Genomic DNA, 17,213 nt, shown 5'->3' on the forward strand with positions numbered 1-17,213 from the left:
TGTCTTTAGATAATTTTTAGACTTCATAAAGAAGGCAAGAGTTGAATTTAATTTATGAAATTGAGGTTTTGCTTTTATTTAGACAGCCATTTTACCCATGGGGGGGTTAATTTTTTAAAAGATTAGTACTTAAGCTTAGCTTTATATTCTCTAAGAATTATCCCTCTTTCAAAATGGCTTGATAAAACACCACTTCCTGTCCAGAGAGGAAGTTATTTTAGCTCAAGGACTGAAATATTTAGCAGATCTTTAGACAAAAGGAACAAATTACATTTCTCTCTGGCTTAAAAAGGGTGCTTGAGCCAGAGGGGGTTAAGAAACCCTCCCTCCTCCCCTTGATGGGGTGGTCTGGTGGGGCAGGGAGGTGTGGGGGTAGGGGTCTTCAGGCTCCCTGGGATGGAGGATCTTTTTTTTTTCTTTCTTTTTTTTTTTTTTTTTTTTTTTTTTTGGTGGAGATGAAGGGGTGGGTCTATGGTACATCACCTGAGTTGTGGGGTAAATGTAGAGAGTGTCAATCAAAGGCAGAGCTCTCAGAGCTGGGAAGGAGGCTCTAGATGGCGGCTGTGCCTTAGAGAGAGCGCGCTCTGCTCCCTGCCTTCGCCTCACTTTACGCAACTTTCCCTAACTTTCGGGCAGCCTCAGGGGGCCCCCGCAGCCCCCTGCCTCTCCTAGTGACTTACTGGGGTCGATTTGAACCTTTTTAAGGGAGAAAAGCAGCTTTTGGGAGCTTTCTTTTCGTGCCTTGTTGGAAAGAAGCAGCCGTACTGAGAGCCCAGGTCGTTGTTTTTTCCAGCTTAGAAGCCATGGCGCACCTCCATTTTTGTGCGCTCTCCTAATGAGGTTTTTTTTCTTCCGGACCCGTTTTAGTATTAATTGTTGCTCTATTTTTTTGACCAGTTAACATATTTGAGGATTATTGTATTTATTTTTCGTTTTTGTAACGGAGAATTTTGTTTTTATTTTTAATTATTTGGGATCTGATATTTTTCTACTACTAGATAGGACTCTTGCTTTGGACCTACTACATGGATCAGGTAAGCCCATGATCATTAGTGATAATTTTAAAGATTTATATGTTTAAGTTTGCTTTATTTTCTGTAAATATGAGAAATTCCTGGATGACGCAATAAGATACAGAGATTGTTATTTGTATCCAGTGTGTTACTTTGAGAAACTTTCCTTATTGATAGTGATGATTCCTTCTGTTCGGTTTATCCGTTTTTGTTTTTTTTTTTTTTAAAGAAAAAATAGAAATATTTTGTTTTTTGGTGCTTACCGCTGTTGTATTATAACAATATCGCTACATCGTCAGGACTTTGTTCCTGATAATAAAAACATCGATAGAAGCTGGGACCTTACCTTTCTTTCAACTTTTGACAGTAAATACCTGGGCACAGGACTTCAAAGCAAACACAGATTCCCCCTCCCCCTTAATATTTAAGAATTAAAAGATGATGAGAAATAAGGACAAAAGCCAAGAGGAGGACAGTTCGCTACACAGCAATGCATCGAGGTATGAGCTATCAACTTTCTTCCTTTTTTCTCTCTCTTTTTTGGGGGAAACCTCAGCTTACATTGTTTACCTTGACAGACAGGGATAGCTGTCTGTTTTATTTTAGGTATTTTACTAATTTGGATTCGTTTTTTAAAGCGTGACCTTGAGATTGCTAATATGCCACACCCTAATTTTTTGGTAGCAATTTATGAAAGTTGAGTTGTGACTTAAGGCCTCTTACAGCAGTCAAAAGGTAAGGTACCTTTATTCAAGGGGGCCTTTCCTGTAAACTCCAGTTTTTCTGTCAATAAATTTCAGTTTTTAGGTTTTTGTGCTGTAGAAAAATGACCTTGTCGGTTTAGCCATTGCTGCATTGCACCATTTTACATACAAGGCAAATTTTTTCTTTGAAGAATCTAGGATACCCAAACTTGTAACTGAAGGCCATAGAGGAGCCTTGTGGTAGTAAATTATAGTAAATAGACGTTTGAGAAAGTTATATGAATGAAAAAATGTACATTTTAAAATGAAATTGCAAAAAGGACCCTTTGACTGATGCCTCTCAGTTTGTATTTTTATTTGACTCTGTATTTCTTTTGATACTCTTGACATTTTAGGAAATTTTGATAAGATTTATCAAAACCTTTACTCGATGGGTACAGTTCCTGCATTTATGAAATCAAACCTGTGATCACAGAAATCCTGGAATACTCTTAATATACTTCTCTTTTGTGTTTGTTACTGTGATTCTATTTGTATATTTTACATTTAAAATATTTTAAGGTTTGCATTTATATGCTCATATTAAGGCAGTACTTTCTGGTTGTGGTAGACCTGTATCTTTTGCATTTTAGTTGTAGCTGCTTTTAAATTTATTGATTTATTTTGACAGAGTCACCTGGAATGCTTTATCTTCTGAAGCTTACAAATACAGTTTGTTCAAATCACGATTTGTTTCATATTTGTTGGAGTACATTATTAGTGACTAAGTAATAAAGCCTCTGAGACATTTTGTTGTATGAACTGTATATTAATTTTTAAAAGTGCTTATGAATACATTTCTTGATGTGTGTTCTTATAAATTGTCATGAATTTTAAATCATGCAGTTAAGGATGTGATTGGTTATATGATTTTTTTATCCAATTTTGTTTTTACTTCTATAATTTTATAGAAATCATATACTTTATTACTAGGTTAGTGAATTCAAAAGTTTTGAGATGGTTTATTGCAAGGTTGAGTTTTATTTATGTTTTATTATACTTAACAACATTCTGACCCTTTAAAAATACTTTCTAAATTCTTTTGCAAATTGAGTTGTCACACAGTTTGGACTGTCTTTTGAACTGAACTGCCCATGTAATTACCCAGGTTTGATTTAGGACAGGAAACTTATCTAACTGATCCTAAACTGCTTTTTCTCAGAAGTTAACACCAATTTGAAGAAACAGGAATCCCCAGGTGGATTTGACAAATTACTAAAGATCCAGTATCTAAAATTGTTACTCCCTTGAGTATTTATGATTTGCATAGTCTCACATAGGTTTTGGCTCTCTCATGCAAGGTTTGTGGTTAACATCATTGATGAGACTGCCTTCTAATTTAAGAAATTAAGCAGTGTTGCTATTCTTTCTTTTAATAATTTACTTACCTAGAAAACGACTTGGAAGTTATCATGACTTTGCCTGTTGGCAGTGGGGTTACAGCTTAACTGGAAGCGTGCACTGTACTTTCAAATGCATTTTGTCAAGTGTTTTGATTCACAAACCTGATGAATGTCCAAAAATATCTGATAGACTCCCTGAAGATGGAGTTTTAAATTAGTTATCCGAAATTGCATATCTGAATACATGTACATAATTATGACATCACTTCCTTTTAAAATTACAAAGCTTAACAGGATGCTAGTGGTGTTTTATTGTAGTAGATTAATGTTACTTTTAGGAAGCTACAATTAAGGAGACTGTTTAGGTACTAGTACTTGGTCCCTTAATCCATTAGAATTTCCTCGCTAGGACCTAGTTTCTATGGCACAAAGTCTAGTGTGCAGGGAATACTACAAAAATTTTGTATCCTGAGCCACAAGAGGGGAAGGGAGGAGTTTGCAGGTCAAGTAAACTTAGAATTACTTTAGGAATATGAAAGGATTGAGTGCAAGTTTAGGTAAACCTGATACTTCCCTGTTTTGGAAATAATGCAGTCACTTAATAGTTATTACATAAAGTTGTATGTTACTCCTGTATTCTTTTGTTAATGCTTTTAAGTATGTTACACGTTGCATATCGTGATTTCTGAAGATTAAAAAGTTCATTTTCAAAAAATACGAATTTAAAAATACCTTGATAGATGGGTAAAGTTTCTAAATATTTAAAACAAAGTTTTAGTGATGGACATACATAGAAATGTATACCACACACTTCTTACCCAAATAATTGGCAGTTTGAGATAACTCCAATAATATTAAAGAATGGAGACAGGAGAGAAGGGAATGTGATTGGAACTGTGTGTGCACACAAAGAGTTCTGTTTGTTCTAGGACGCTGCGTTTGCAATTTTATCTAAAAACACAGTTTATTAAATTTATCTCTAAATCGTCTGCCTTTGAACCAGATTTATTTTGTCAACCTCCGATGTGGGCAAATTTTAATCAGCCTTTTAGCAGTTATTCTAAAAGCCTGGGGCTAATTACAAATGGCATAATGCAGTTGCTTGTGGACTGAACAGGCAGTTTTTTAAGTGGCAGCCATTTTATGATGCTGATAATTCTTAAGAATCGGGATTTTTGAGAAGACAAAATCGAATTGAAACTTGAAATATCAAAACTCCTTCCCACCCCCAGCCTCCCCTTTCTTGGTTCTCTGGTGCGAAAATAAGGGGCAGCTTGGTAGGTAGCGCGGGCAGCAGCTCCGTGAGCCCCTGGCATCTTGGTGCAGGTCCAGCTCAGTCACAAAATGGCTGTTCCTTTGTGCCGCAGCGCTGACAGACATACTGCATTGCACTGTGTACTCGCCAAACAGCAGGAAGTTGCCGTGCCGAGTTCAAAGGCCGGCCGGCGCCGGCGCCGGCGCCTGCTGCTGATTGGCTGTGCGCACGCCTGGTAACAGCGGGTCAACAGCGGCAGCCTTCGGCAGGCCCCGCCCCGTGACGTCAGGCGCGTCCCCTCGCTCCTAGGAGGAGCGAACGCAGTGACGTAGGGCTGCGTGCGCAGCCGGGGTGCTGCCTCTTCGTCTGGGGAGCCGGCAGCTTTGGGGGCGCGGGGTAGGAAAGGGAAGGGGAAGCAACCCGGACTGGGGCTTTCCGGTGGGTGGTCACCCGACCGACTTCGCCTCTGGCAGTCCTCTGCGCCTTTCCTCTTAGTCCACACCCTGCAGCGTGTATTTTCTTTGCCCTTCCCTCGGAAGGGTTGGCGTCTCAGAAAGCGGCTTCTACTTTTGGAGAAAGTAGAAGGCACTATTCGGAAGCCTTCAAATCGAAAACCTACCAGTTTTTACATTTTTCGCTTTCCTTTCTCATATTCTAGCGGGTCTTTTTTTTTTTTTTTTCTCCCTTTTTTTTTTTACCTTTTTTGTTCAGCGTGAAGAGATTAGTAAACTTAATCTTGTGTTACCATTGACCAAAACCTTTTCACTGTCAAGAGGAGATATTTTTGTTTACAGTGAAAGGTCTTAACGGGTGTTATAGCTGTTGGGTGATCATGGCTCATAAAAAAAGGGAGGATTATTTGAACTTGTCCCCGTCCCCGTGCATTTTTACTTGGTACCGTACATATTCTCAGTTGGCATTTGATGGAGGAAAACCCAGGTCAGTATGTGCAAAGTGGTTTATGATTAACATTAACTCTGGAATAAGAAAGCAGCTTAGGAGTTTTCACAAAGTAACTATAAATATTTAGCTTTAAAAAATAAGACAGCATGAGGCATCCATTACTATGCAAACAAGTGTTATAAAACAACTTTTAAGTGTTAGTAGCACTTTGCTTGAGGACGGTGACTCCCAAAACTTGGTTGATAGTGGAATGGATCACTCGGAAGAACCTTGGGAAACATCTCAAATCTCCCATTCTGGAGATTTTGCTTTGGTCCTGGTAAACTGATTACAGTGCTGTGGTTATGCTCATGGTCTGTCTGGTTTGGAAACCCTTTGCAGGGATTTCTGTTTGGAAAAAAAAAAAAAAAAAAAAGAAATTAGAGGTTAACGATGATGACTTCATTATTCAGTTACACGTAATGAATTTCAGCCTGAAGGAAAGGCTGTATTTTCCTTCTGCACCTTAACAAAAAAAAAAAAAAAATTTTTTTTTTCTTGCTTTTGGAGTCCTTTTAGCACCGACAGGAGTGAGTTGTCACTTAGTTGGCCATATGTCAGAAGTTTCTTACCGAGTAAGATCTGTCGCTTGCAGAGAGATGTGGACCAGAGATAGAGAGGTTTACCTAGGCATCCCTTAAGTTCCTGAAGAAGTTTATAAAAGGTAAAACTCACTGTAATAGTGGGTTTTATAGGTTCCCACAGTCTCGATTCTTCGGGAAGAATTCTTTGGATAGTTTATGGAAACATTAGGTGAAACAGGATTTTCAGTTTGTTTTATAGACTTGCTCATCAAAGATTTGATGATGGATTTTTAAATTGTATGCTCAATTATAAGTTACATATAAACGAATTAGCTTTAGATAGAGGTAAAGTCTCATGGAACTTGATCACTAACTGGTGTTTTGAACTTCTGAAGTGCATCCAAAGCAACAAGAAAGAAGGTTCTTTCTGTGTATATTGAGATTGACTTCTTGTTAGTTGGATTAAACTTTTGTTATTCGCTAACTGTCCTTAAGTTTCTAAGAACCGTGATAGAATTCAGTAGCATTGCAGGATATAAACTACTCTGTTGAAGGTGTTTAGTCCAAAATAGATACTGTGTGTGTTAAAATGCATATTTGAATAATAGCAACTTATCTATGAGCTGTTGGCATGCCACGTGGAACCAGTGGACTTTTTAAGGAGCCAGAGTGATTAGGTTTGTACATTAAGACTTTTGTGCATTTTTCTTCTGTCTTTAATCTCTTTGACTTCTTGGTTTTAAAACCTACAATTTCCAATTGATACTTGGCACCTTAGGAATTAGCATCTTCTGTAAAGATTAAGTCATCGCGGGAACGGCATCAGACAATATTTGATAAGGAGTGCTGTGCAAACTTTACCACGTTATTGCTTGAGAGGTGAATCTGGAAGGTCAGTTGAATTTTACGTGACAGTATCTGAAACTCACAGATTTTTAATCAGTTTATTCCTCTCCCCTCCCTCGTATAGCAAATCCCTGACGCTTGTGAAAGATGCTTCCTGAGGTCACTGAGCTTTCCAGACTCCTATCCTTTGTCCTGTAAGATGGGGCACTACTGTAAACTTGCTCCTAACACAAATTGGGAGTGACTGCTCTGTCACCTAGTAAGTTTTTTCTGATTTTGAGTTGTTTTTGTTTTTGCTTTTTTTAAAAAGGTGTTTTAGGTCCTTTGTAAAAAACCTTAGATTTCAATTGGCTTTCTTGAGCAATGGGGGGCACATGAGCCAAGAAACTTTTTTTAATCGCCTAAGAATTAGTATACAAATAAACTCTGCTGGGTGCTTGTCATAGCTGAGCAATTCCCTCCTGCTTTCCAGCCTGCCTGGGCACTGAATTGAAATTCATACCTTGGTAAAATTGGTTACATTGCTGTTGCTTTGGAACTTCAGTGTTATTAGTGTAAAGCCAGAACAACAAAATTTGGCTCCATCATCAAATGCCCATCAAATATCTATGCTTAAAGTCTGTTGTATGTTTACGTTGTAATCAGTAAGCACAGTGTTGGAACACTTTTTTTTTTTTTTTTTTAAATGTCTGTTATGACCTTGTCTCCTAAATAGTTTAAGCTTTAATTAACAGGACAAGTCTGGGGAGAGGGATCTTTTTTAAAAAAGCTTGAATGCAATTTATGAGGTGGGAAATAAAGAGCCTTTGTGAAATAAATCCCAGAGAACCTAGGTATATGGAAGGAAGCCTTTCATGCTACATTTTGAAACACTTGCAATTTAGTATTTTATTGTGACGATATTTGGTTAGGGTCACCTTTCTCGGTTATTTCAGTGACGTCGTCTGGATTGTGTTTCCTACTGAAAAGTACTTTAAATTCCCTTTACAGGAAAGTCTCCATAGTTTCGGGGAAATGCTGGAGCTTTGGCGAAAGCATCATTTTAAGGATGGTTCTGATTTTATACTTTGAATTCAATCTAGGAAGTTATTTTGTTATTTGTGATGTGTTTAACTGTTAACCTCAATGCCTGATGAGAGCTTAGTTTATTTGTGTACTAATTCTTAGGCGATTAAAAAAAGTTTCTTGGCTCATGTGCCCCCCATTCCTCAAGAAAGCCAATTGAAATCTAAGGTTTTTTACAAAGGATCTAAAACACCTTTTTAAAAAAAGCAAAAACAAAAACAACTCATAAGGAGAAAAAACTTACTAGGTGACAGAGCAGTCACTCACAATACCTAATCCCCACCAGTGCAATGTTTCCTTGAGTACTGAAAACTGTCTCCAATTTAGGCCAGTGAAGTACTTGTTGGATTTTTAGGTTCCTGACTTTAAAAATGTGGATAATGATACTCTTCATTGGGTAATGAAGTTAAGTAATATAATGCCTATTTAGTGATTCGCAAGGAGGCGGTTACATTGAAAGTGCTTATTAAATGTAAGTTGTGAGTAATATTTTACTTCTAATGCTTTACTTTCTTCCCCCTCCTGTGCTTCATTAAGAGCCAAATGGTTCCTGAGAGTTGAAGTTGGCGTCCTGGCCTCCCACAAGAGGTCTTTTAGGCCACTTAGGAGAGAGGGTTGTTAAAATGATTTTAGAAGGCAAGTCTGGGGTGAGTTCGAGCCCCCGCTTCAGGCTCTGTGCTGACAGCTCAGACCCTGCTTCTTCAGGTTCTGTGTCTCCCTCTTGCTCTCTGTCCCTCCCCTGCTCATGCTCTGTCTCTCTCTCAAACGTAAACATGAAAAAAAAAAAAAAGGCAAGTCCGTTTTTGTTAGTTGAAACCTTGGGTATGTTTTGCAGTTAATCTTCTTCTAGAATTTCTTTCTGAGAAAGCCAGCCTTTTGAAGGGAGAGTATGATTCTTCCTGGACCAGAACAACTTCTTGTGGGAGTCACAGCCCTACCCGTGGCACTTAACTCTGACTAGATCCCTTTTACCCCTCTTCTGGAGCTAGTGGTTATTGCCCTGGTTTACCCTCTGCCTCATTTCCCCTCTCAAGCTGTGCAAGAGTGAATAATGAATACCAAGGAGCAGTGCTCTTTGGATATAGATGTAATTGCAGTATTTCCAACCTATGTCTGCTTGGCTGTGGCTTGCTCTTAGTAATCCATTCTCAGCATATCATATATTGGACTCAGCATAACGTCCAGGGTTCAGTCTTATTCTGCTAGGACTGTAGTCTAGGCTTAAGATTTCTGTGTTGTTGGTTCTCCAACTTTATTTCCTTTTCTTTTAGTTTGTGAGGGAGTTGAGTTCTGTTTTTTTGTTCCTATATCAGGCTCTGGAGAGCATCTAAAAATTCTTCAGCCCTGCTCCCCAGGATTGAGTTAATTTTCCAAAGCCCTCCATGTGGTTTACAGTTGCGTGTTTCCGTATGTTTGCATGTGTTTCGCCTCTTTTAACAGAGCACCTCTTGTATTCTCTTCTTCTTTTTTTTTTTTTTTAACGTTTATTTATTTTTGAGACAGAGAGAGACAGAGCATGAACGGGGGAGGGGCAAAGATAGGGAGACACAGAATCCGAAACAGGCTCCAGGCTCTGAGCCGTCAGCACAGAGCCCGACGCGGGGCTCGAACTCACGGACCATGAGATCATGACCTGAGCCAAAGTCGGCCGCCCAACCGACTGAGCCACCCAGGCGCCCCTCTTGTATTCTCTTCTAACTGTCGGTGTTCCCGTTGCCTCATTTTCTCTGTGCCCCTTTTGGGCAATTTTACCAAAAACTTAGGTTGAGAGATCTGGAAGCAAAAGTGGGTCGGGCTCTCTTAAGGGTTGTTGTATGCTTGATGGAAGATGGACAGTTTCCACATTAAATGTCATGCTGTGGATCCAGCAGTATAGCGTACCTTTAACAGTGAATGCTGATGGAGTTTTGACTGCAAGATTTTTGAATTCTTGTCCTAATTGCTTCAAATTCTAGTGCATCTCTTCTTTACTAGGATTCTCTACTTAAGCCCTTTTTAGATCCCTCTAAAAGTTGGGATTCCAGAGTTGACTTTTGAATGCAGGAATGCATTCCATTCAGAATCCCCTTTCCTTAACAGCTAACTCAGGTAACTGTTGAAAGCAGTGGACGTGGGCTCTGCTGTGAAGCAGTTATTTACAGTGGTGGGTTGTGAATTGTCCCCAGCATTAAAAAAAATAAAAGAGAATACAATAGGATAATAAACCTCAGGAATGGCATTTGTATGGTTTATTTCTAAGTCAAGCAGTGCCTGTAATGCTGGTAATCTTTCATTTTGGATTGTATCATAAAGGAAAGCAGCATGTGGTAAGCATTTTGTGGGAAAATACTGGAATAGATTTATGCTTTTTGGAGTGGTTACTCTGTCAGGCACTGAAGGTGGGTTTTGTTTTTTTCTTTTTCATTGTGTATTTAATGTGGTGGTTAGTGTAGCAGCAATGCTAGTGACCTTCTGGTTAGCCAGCTCCCCAGGTTAACTGTCACGGAACTCTCTTCCTTTGAAGGCCTGTGGGGGGTCCCACACCCTGCTGAGCTCTTTTATACCCATCCCATTGTGTTCCTTCGCTTTGCGCTGTATACATAACAAGGATTTGCAGATACTTCTCAGATTTATTTATGCTGGTTTCCCTTGTAATTTTGCATTTCAGTAACATACCAAACCAACAAATGAGATGATTGTGACAGGTATTTCAACGGAAACTATGTTGTATGCTTTGGCAGACACAATACCTGTCATTTATAGTACCTACTGTGAGCTTGGAACTTGTTAGAACCAGTCCTCTGTATGTGTTAGTTTGGGTAGTCTTCACACGTCTGAGACAGGTGTGATTATCATTACCCTGTTTTGCCAATAGAAAACAGGCATTAGGGGAAGCAGGTGGTGGCATTGAATTTAAACACTGGCAGTTTGGTTTCAGGGTCACTTAAGCATCTTGTCAAAAATTGCCATCAAGGGGCACCTGGGTGGCTCAGTCGGTGAAGCGTCCTACTGTTGATCTTGGCTCAGGTCATTATCTCACATTTTGTGAGATGGAGCCCGAGTTGAGCTCTGCGCTCACAGCTCGGAGCCTACTTGGGATTTTCTCTGTCTTTTTCTCTCTCTGCCCTTCCCTCGCTTGGTCCCACACTCTGTTTCTCAAACGTTAAAAAAAAAAAAAGTTGCCATCAAAAAAAAAAAAAAGAAAATTGTCATTTGATTAAATGGTTAGAGGAAACTATAGTAGGGGAAAATGGTAAAAATCTAGAATAATCCTGTACTCTGTTTCTCTTAAAACACTTTTAAAGAAACCGAAAACTCAAAATACATTTTAGGCTTGATTGATACTGGAAACAGAGTTCAAGAAGTCATTTTGCATAAAGAATTTCTAGTGAAGATGTTGCTGGTGAAGTTAATTCCCACGGGGGTAGCTGGGGAAACGAGGAAAGACAGGTGTCTGGGAGGGGGAGGTACTGGGAATTGCAGAGGAACCCCATCCTTTGGCAGTCTGACTCCCATTGCTCCCCCACACACGTTGGGTTTGGCAGTGATTTATTTATGAAGACCAGGTTTCTAATTTGTTGTTTTGTTCTAAATTTAGTTCCCTTACTTACTTCCCAGGTAGCATTTGCATCAGAATCACTTGAGAACTTTTAAAAGGCCCCTTAGCTGATTGGATTTTAGGGGTTAAGTAGTAGTAGGGCAGGGGAGATAGCATTCCAGGTGGGTCTGTTGGCATAAATAGCCAGGGTTGGAAACAGTGTTCTATAGACGTGCCCTGAAGGGAAATAGTTCTTGAATGTGGTGGGTGTGGAAAATCTTGAGTGTCTTCAGTTCCTGTATAAGGTTATTTGACATTCAAATAGAGCAGCATATGGCTGGGAAGTTGTGACTTTGAGGGCAGAGGATGATGGGTCAGATTCTCCATTTCCCTTGCTTGATTTACCAAAACATAAAAAATAAAAAAATAAAAAAAGTTCCTACTGCACTTAGCTTTACAGAGGCATTTAAGCCCCCAGATTTACTTGCTAAGAGCCACTTTGGGTGCTTGTTCAACGTACTCCCAGCCTGCTTGCCTGGGTATTTGAGTTCAGTCAGGTCTGGGAGGACGTGTCCCAGGAATCTATCTTGAAAAAAAACTATGGTGGTTTCTAGTGCTGATGCAGGTTTGGGAAATTAGAGCTAATGGGACAAGAATTTTCATCTCTCTTCTGCTTTTTAGCTGTGTATAATCTTGGGCAAGAACCTCTGAGCTTGTTTATCTTTTAATAAAGGAAGAGTATGTGTCTCAGGGAAGTTAGACTTAAATAAAATAATATGTCTGAAAGCAGTGGTTTTCCACCAGGGACAACCCCTCCCTGACTTGGCAGTGTCTGGAGATCTTGGAGCTATGGTACATCTGGTGTGTGCTAGGTAGAGGCTAGGGATGCTGCTAAACCTCTCGCAATGTGTAAGGACAGCCTCCCATGACAAAGAATGAATTAATCTGGCCCAAAGTGTCAGTAATGGCACACTTAAGAAACTGGTCTATAACATTTAGGAAAGTGCCTGCCACAGTAAGTATTGCCACCGTGAGTACTGAGAAAGTTGTGAGTTCTCACCATTCTGACTGATTTCTGTGGCTTGATCCAAGGACCGTACTTCCCTCCTCTGACTCTGTGGGGCAGAAGTTGCACTTAACTGTTGAGGTTAGCATTCAGGACTTTTAAATCTCCTTTGAACTGTTGGAGTTGTTATCTTTCGAAAGTCTAAATATCATAGCCTAAAGGTTAGTAAGGAAAGATAAGACTTTAAATATTCTGAAAGGAATTCAAACTAGTCCCATCTGTCCTCAGGGTTCTAAATGGTACCCACCTGAGATGATAGGTTTATAGGAACAGCTTTCCCCCTGGTACCTGTTTTCATTACTTGGTGGGTTAGAAAGTCTTCATGTTCTTTCCTGCAGAGAACTTGTCCTATCCTTGTCTAGTCTTCGTGCCTTGCCAGATCTGAATTGGGTAGCTCTTTGTGAAACGATTATCTAGGTTTGTACCTCATCTCGGCTTCTTGCTATAGTTCACTTTTTTCCTCATGGTTTGTGTGCCTGAGTGCCATTTGTTTGCTTCCTAAGCTATTGAGGACTACTCAGTGTTATTTGGTTAGTGGAGGAGCAGAAGTAGCGTGGTCAAGACAAGGTTTCCTCTGGCACCAGTTGAAAATGTTAGGAATGTGCTTATCAAAGGTAGATGTTTTTCCCACACTAGCACTGAGTTTCTTAATTTGGGAGGTACTGCAGGAAGGTCTGCTTCTGAATACTGATCAATTCTGCAATCTTAGAAACAGAGCTCTTTTTTGAGAAATTCAGAAAAACTCAGAAAAATTGAAAGACTACAATTAAAGCTTTAAACAAGTTAGATATGGCTAAAATCCTATTTGCCCCTTCTCCTTAGTCACTTTCATGAACGTGGCATCTAAAAACCTTGGTATTTTAAAAATGTACATGGTTCATGTAATGTGCTTTTGTTTTAAAAATTGAATAGTTTTTGAAATTGTCATGGTGACATTTATAAATCTAATCCCTACTAGGTCTAACTTGTATTTAATCGCACAGTATGAATCTAAATTTAGATTATTCCCCCCCCCTTGTTTTTTATGAGCAGAGCCGTGAACGTTTTTATACTTCCCACCTCCCGCACAAGTTCAATAATTTGCCAGGTTATATACTCACAGATTTAATTGCATGATTCATATGCATATTTTGAGGTTTACTGGAAAATGCCACGTTGCTTTGCAAAGCATCTGCTGATTGCTTTTTCAGTAATGGTGTATGAATACTGTCTCCCCTGTTTTCTCCCCATCACTTAATACTATCATACATTTTAATTTCTACAAAGCAGGTGAATGTGAACTACTCTGTTGTAATAATACATTTTCAAATTAGCCCTGATGTTTAATTTCCTTTTTATAAGTTTCTTGGCCATCTCAGTTTTTCTTCTGTAGTTGTATGTCCCTTTCCTTTCCCTAGTTTTCTACTGGATTTTTTTTTGATCTGTGGTTATTTTTTATGTTCTCTGTAGAAATCCTTTGTTGTGCATACATTGAAATTTCTCAGTCTGTTACTTGTCTTTTAACCTTGTTTATAATGTAGCTTATTCTTCAGAATAGTAGGACTTGAACGAGAGGTGGAGGAGGTCTTAAAGGTCTTAAATGCAGTTCCATTTATTTAAGGAACTACACCCAGTATTTTTTTATCAATAAGAAACTCATGGTTTAATGATCTTTGTCTTTTTGTACTCTTCAAACACATAGAAGTGACTGAGAAGGAATCATTCTGGGAATCATTCTGCATCAACCTTGGGTGGTTTAAGGATCTGTTTAACTGAAGAACGTATGTATGCATGGTGGGGATAGCAATACCAGTTATAGTTGAAGAGTGTAGATTCCATAATTCATACTGTGGGGCTGATGGATAACATATGTATACACACTTGGGCTAAGACTTTCTATAAATGAGGATCATTTGTCTTAGAGGGTTTCTGTAGGGATTTAGAGGGCAATTTTTGCCCATGCCTGATGCGAAAGTGCTCCATAAATATCAGCTATTGTATCATTGAAAGAATGTAGTCTGGAAATAAGTTTTAAGGAGTTCCAGTGTAGATTGCTTTGTGTTTTTACCAGATATTTCTATCACCAACACAAAAAAACCATCCTCTGCCAAGCAGTTCAGCCATTTTGTTAAGTGTTTAGGAAAGTAAAGACTACCCAAAGCCTGAAATGGCAGCTCTCGGGCAGAGAACCCACACGCTTTCTAACTGACATGTTGCTGTGCTGCCCTCTTGTGGCCATCTGGGAAACGGTAATAAATTAAAACGAACAAGAGCTATTCCAGTGCTGCTTGCTCTCAAAGTCCAGTTGTGAAATATACTTCATACTACATTTCTGCCACCTTCAAAAAGGATTTTGAAGAGCTACCAAATCAACTTCTATCTACGAGTGAGAAGTGTTAAGCTTTTTTTCATAAACATTTATTTCCCATTAGAATCTAAAATCACAGTTTTAACGAGAGTCCCTTTCATTATTTTTGCACTGATTTTCCCGTGTCGTGATTGTTCCATGAAAAGTTACAAGACTTGTTTGCAAATTAGGTTTGGAGTAATTTTAAGATACACTTACTTCTCATGAGGATTTTGTATATGTGGTAGATTCTTGAGTACTCCTTTTTTTTATTTTAGAGCACCAGTGGGAAAGGGGCAGAGGGGGAGAGGTAGAAAATCTTAAGCAGGCTTCATGCCCAGCCTGGAGACTGATGTGGGTTTGGACCCTGTGACCCTGGGATCATGACCTGAGCCGAGGTCAACAGTCGGATGCTCAATTGAGCCACCCAGGCACCCCCAGAATATTCCATTTTCAATTGCTTTATTCCTATTAATGCCTTTGAAAATCTGGTCATTTTATTACTTTATTTGTTTAGGTGAAAGCCTGATTAAAGGTCTCCTCTCCTACTAACTCAGTTTGACCCTGGTACATCAGCATCATAAGCTACAATTTAGTATTGACAATTATTTTGTATTATAGTTCGGCATTAATAGCAAGTCTGTGTAATATTTAATCTTGCCTTTGGAGGGAATAACTAGACTGTCAGTGTTTATAATTTTTGTTTCTTAAATATTCCTTTTCTTTTTTTTGAAAAAAGACTCCTTTTCTCTTTCAACATTTAGGAGCTTATCCTCCTAGGAAAGAAGTGTGCAAATTAATTTAGTTATACCTTTATTAAGACTTCTTTTTCTTGTAAAGGTAATATCATGTTTTTTTTTCTTTCCAGTTTTGAGAAACAGTTGGTATACATCACTGTAAGTTTAAGGCAAACAGCATGGTGTTTTAATTCACATATACTGTAAAATGATTATCACAGTAGGTTTGGCTAACATCCCATCTTCTTATACTGGTATAGTAAAAAAAAAAAATTTTTTTTCTTGTAGTGAGAACTTGTAGGATTTACTCTCAACAACTTTCAGATAGATTCTACAGCAGTGTTAGCTGTAGTCATCTGGTATATCACATGTCCCTATTACTTACCTATCTCATAACTAGAAATTTGCACCTTTTTGGAAATACCTTCCTCCAGTTCTCCCTCCTCTCAGTGCATCCAGGCAACTATGAATCTAATCTCTTTTTTTCTATGAGATTTTTTTTTTTAACGTTTGTTTATTTTTGAGAGAGAGCGTGAGTGGGGAAGTGCAGTGAGAGAAGGGGACGGAGGACCCAAAGCGGGCTCTGCGCTGACAGCAGAGAGCCTGAAGTGGGGCTGGTACCCGTGAGCCATGAGATCGTGACCTGAGCCGAAGTCAGGTGTTTAATCGACTGAGCCACCCAGTCAGGCACCCCCTATGAGTTTTAAAAAGTTATTTTATTTACTTTTTAGTTACTTTAGATTCCACGTGTGAGACTACACGGTATTTCTTTTTCTTAGATTGTTCCCATGTTTTGGTTATTGTAAATGCTGTCATGAACATGGAGGTGCAGGTATATCTTTTTGAGTTAGTGTTTTGGTTTCCTTTGGATATATTCCCAGAAGTAGGATTACTGGGTCATATGGTAGTTCTATTTTTAATTTTTTTGAGTATCCTCTGTGCTGTTTTCCATAGGTACTGTACCAATTTACAATTTCACCAGCAGTGGACAAGGATTCCCTTTTCTCTGTGTCCTCGTCAACACTTGTTACCTCTTTTTGTTGATGGCCATTTTGAACTGGTGTGAGGTGACATCTCGTTGTGGCTCTTACATGCATTTCCCTACTGAGTAGTGATGTTGAGCACCTTTTCATGTACCTGTTGGGTTGTTGTATATCTTTGGAGAGATGTCTGTTGAGGTCCTTTACTCATTTTTAATTTATTAAATAATTTCTTTTTTTGCTATTGAATTATAGGAGTTCTTTGTATATTTTGGATATTAACTCCTTATCAGATATAATATTTGCAAATATTTTTTTCCCATTCTGTAGGTTGTCTTTTCACTTTGTTGATGGTTTCTTTTGCTGTGCAGAAGATAATTTATTTAGTTTTAAATGTTTATTTTGAGAGTGCGTGTGAGCGCATACACAAAGGGGAGGGGCAGAGAGAGAGAGGGAGAGAGAGAATCTCAGGCATTGCGGGGCTCCATCTCATGACCCTGGGATCATGACCTGAGCCAAAAGCAAGAATTGGATGCTTAATAGACTGTGAATCACCCAGGCGCCCCCCGGTCACTTGTATATTTTTGATTTTGTTGTTTGTGCTTTAGGTGTCATATCCAAAAAATTATTACCAACACTACTGTCAAGGAGCTTTATTTCTGTTTTCTTCTGGGAGTTTCATGGTTTTAGGTCTTAAATTTATGGTTTTAATTTATGTTTTGTATTAATTTTTGTTGAGTGGTGTAGCATATGGGTCCAATTTGATTCTTTTAAATATGAATATCCAGTTATCCCAGTACCATTTGTTGAAGAGAGGGTCTATTCTCCCTTCTTTTTTTTTTTTTTTTTGGCTTTC

General features: G+C 38.8%; 1 protein-coding gene across 6 annotated transcripts in view; it reads left to right on the top strand.

The window, feature by feature from the left end:
• Positions 1–437: 437 nt before the first annotated feature.
• The window catches only part of CHD2 (chromodomain helicase DNA binding protein 2), a 122,673-nt gene continuing 105,897 nt past the window's right edge, over positions 438–17,213 (top strand). For 5 of the 6 annotated variants that reach the window (XM_045058856.1, XM_019831922.3, XM_019831921.3 and 2 more), the window contains exon 1: positions 4,650–5,293. In XM_045058856.1, coding sequence (XP_044914791.1) covers positions 5,187–5,293 — 107 coding nt within the window. In that variant the 5' untranslated portion in view covers positions 4,650–5,186. Of the gene's footprint in view, positions 1,035–1,380; positions 1,514–4,649; positions 5,294–17,213 lie in introns of those variants that run through there. The other variant, XM_011282738.4, reaches the window with a different exon arrangement.

Source organism: Felis catus, chromosome B3 (assembly GCF_018350175.1).
Source record: "Felis catus isolate Fca126 chromosome B3, F.catus_Fca126_mat1.0, whole genome shotgun sequence".
NCBI lineage: Eukaryota > Metazoa > Chordata > Mammalia > Carnivora > Felidae > Felis > Felis catus.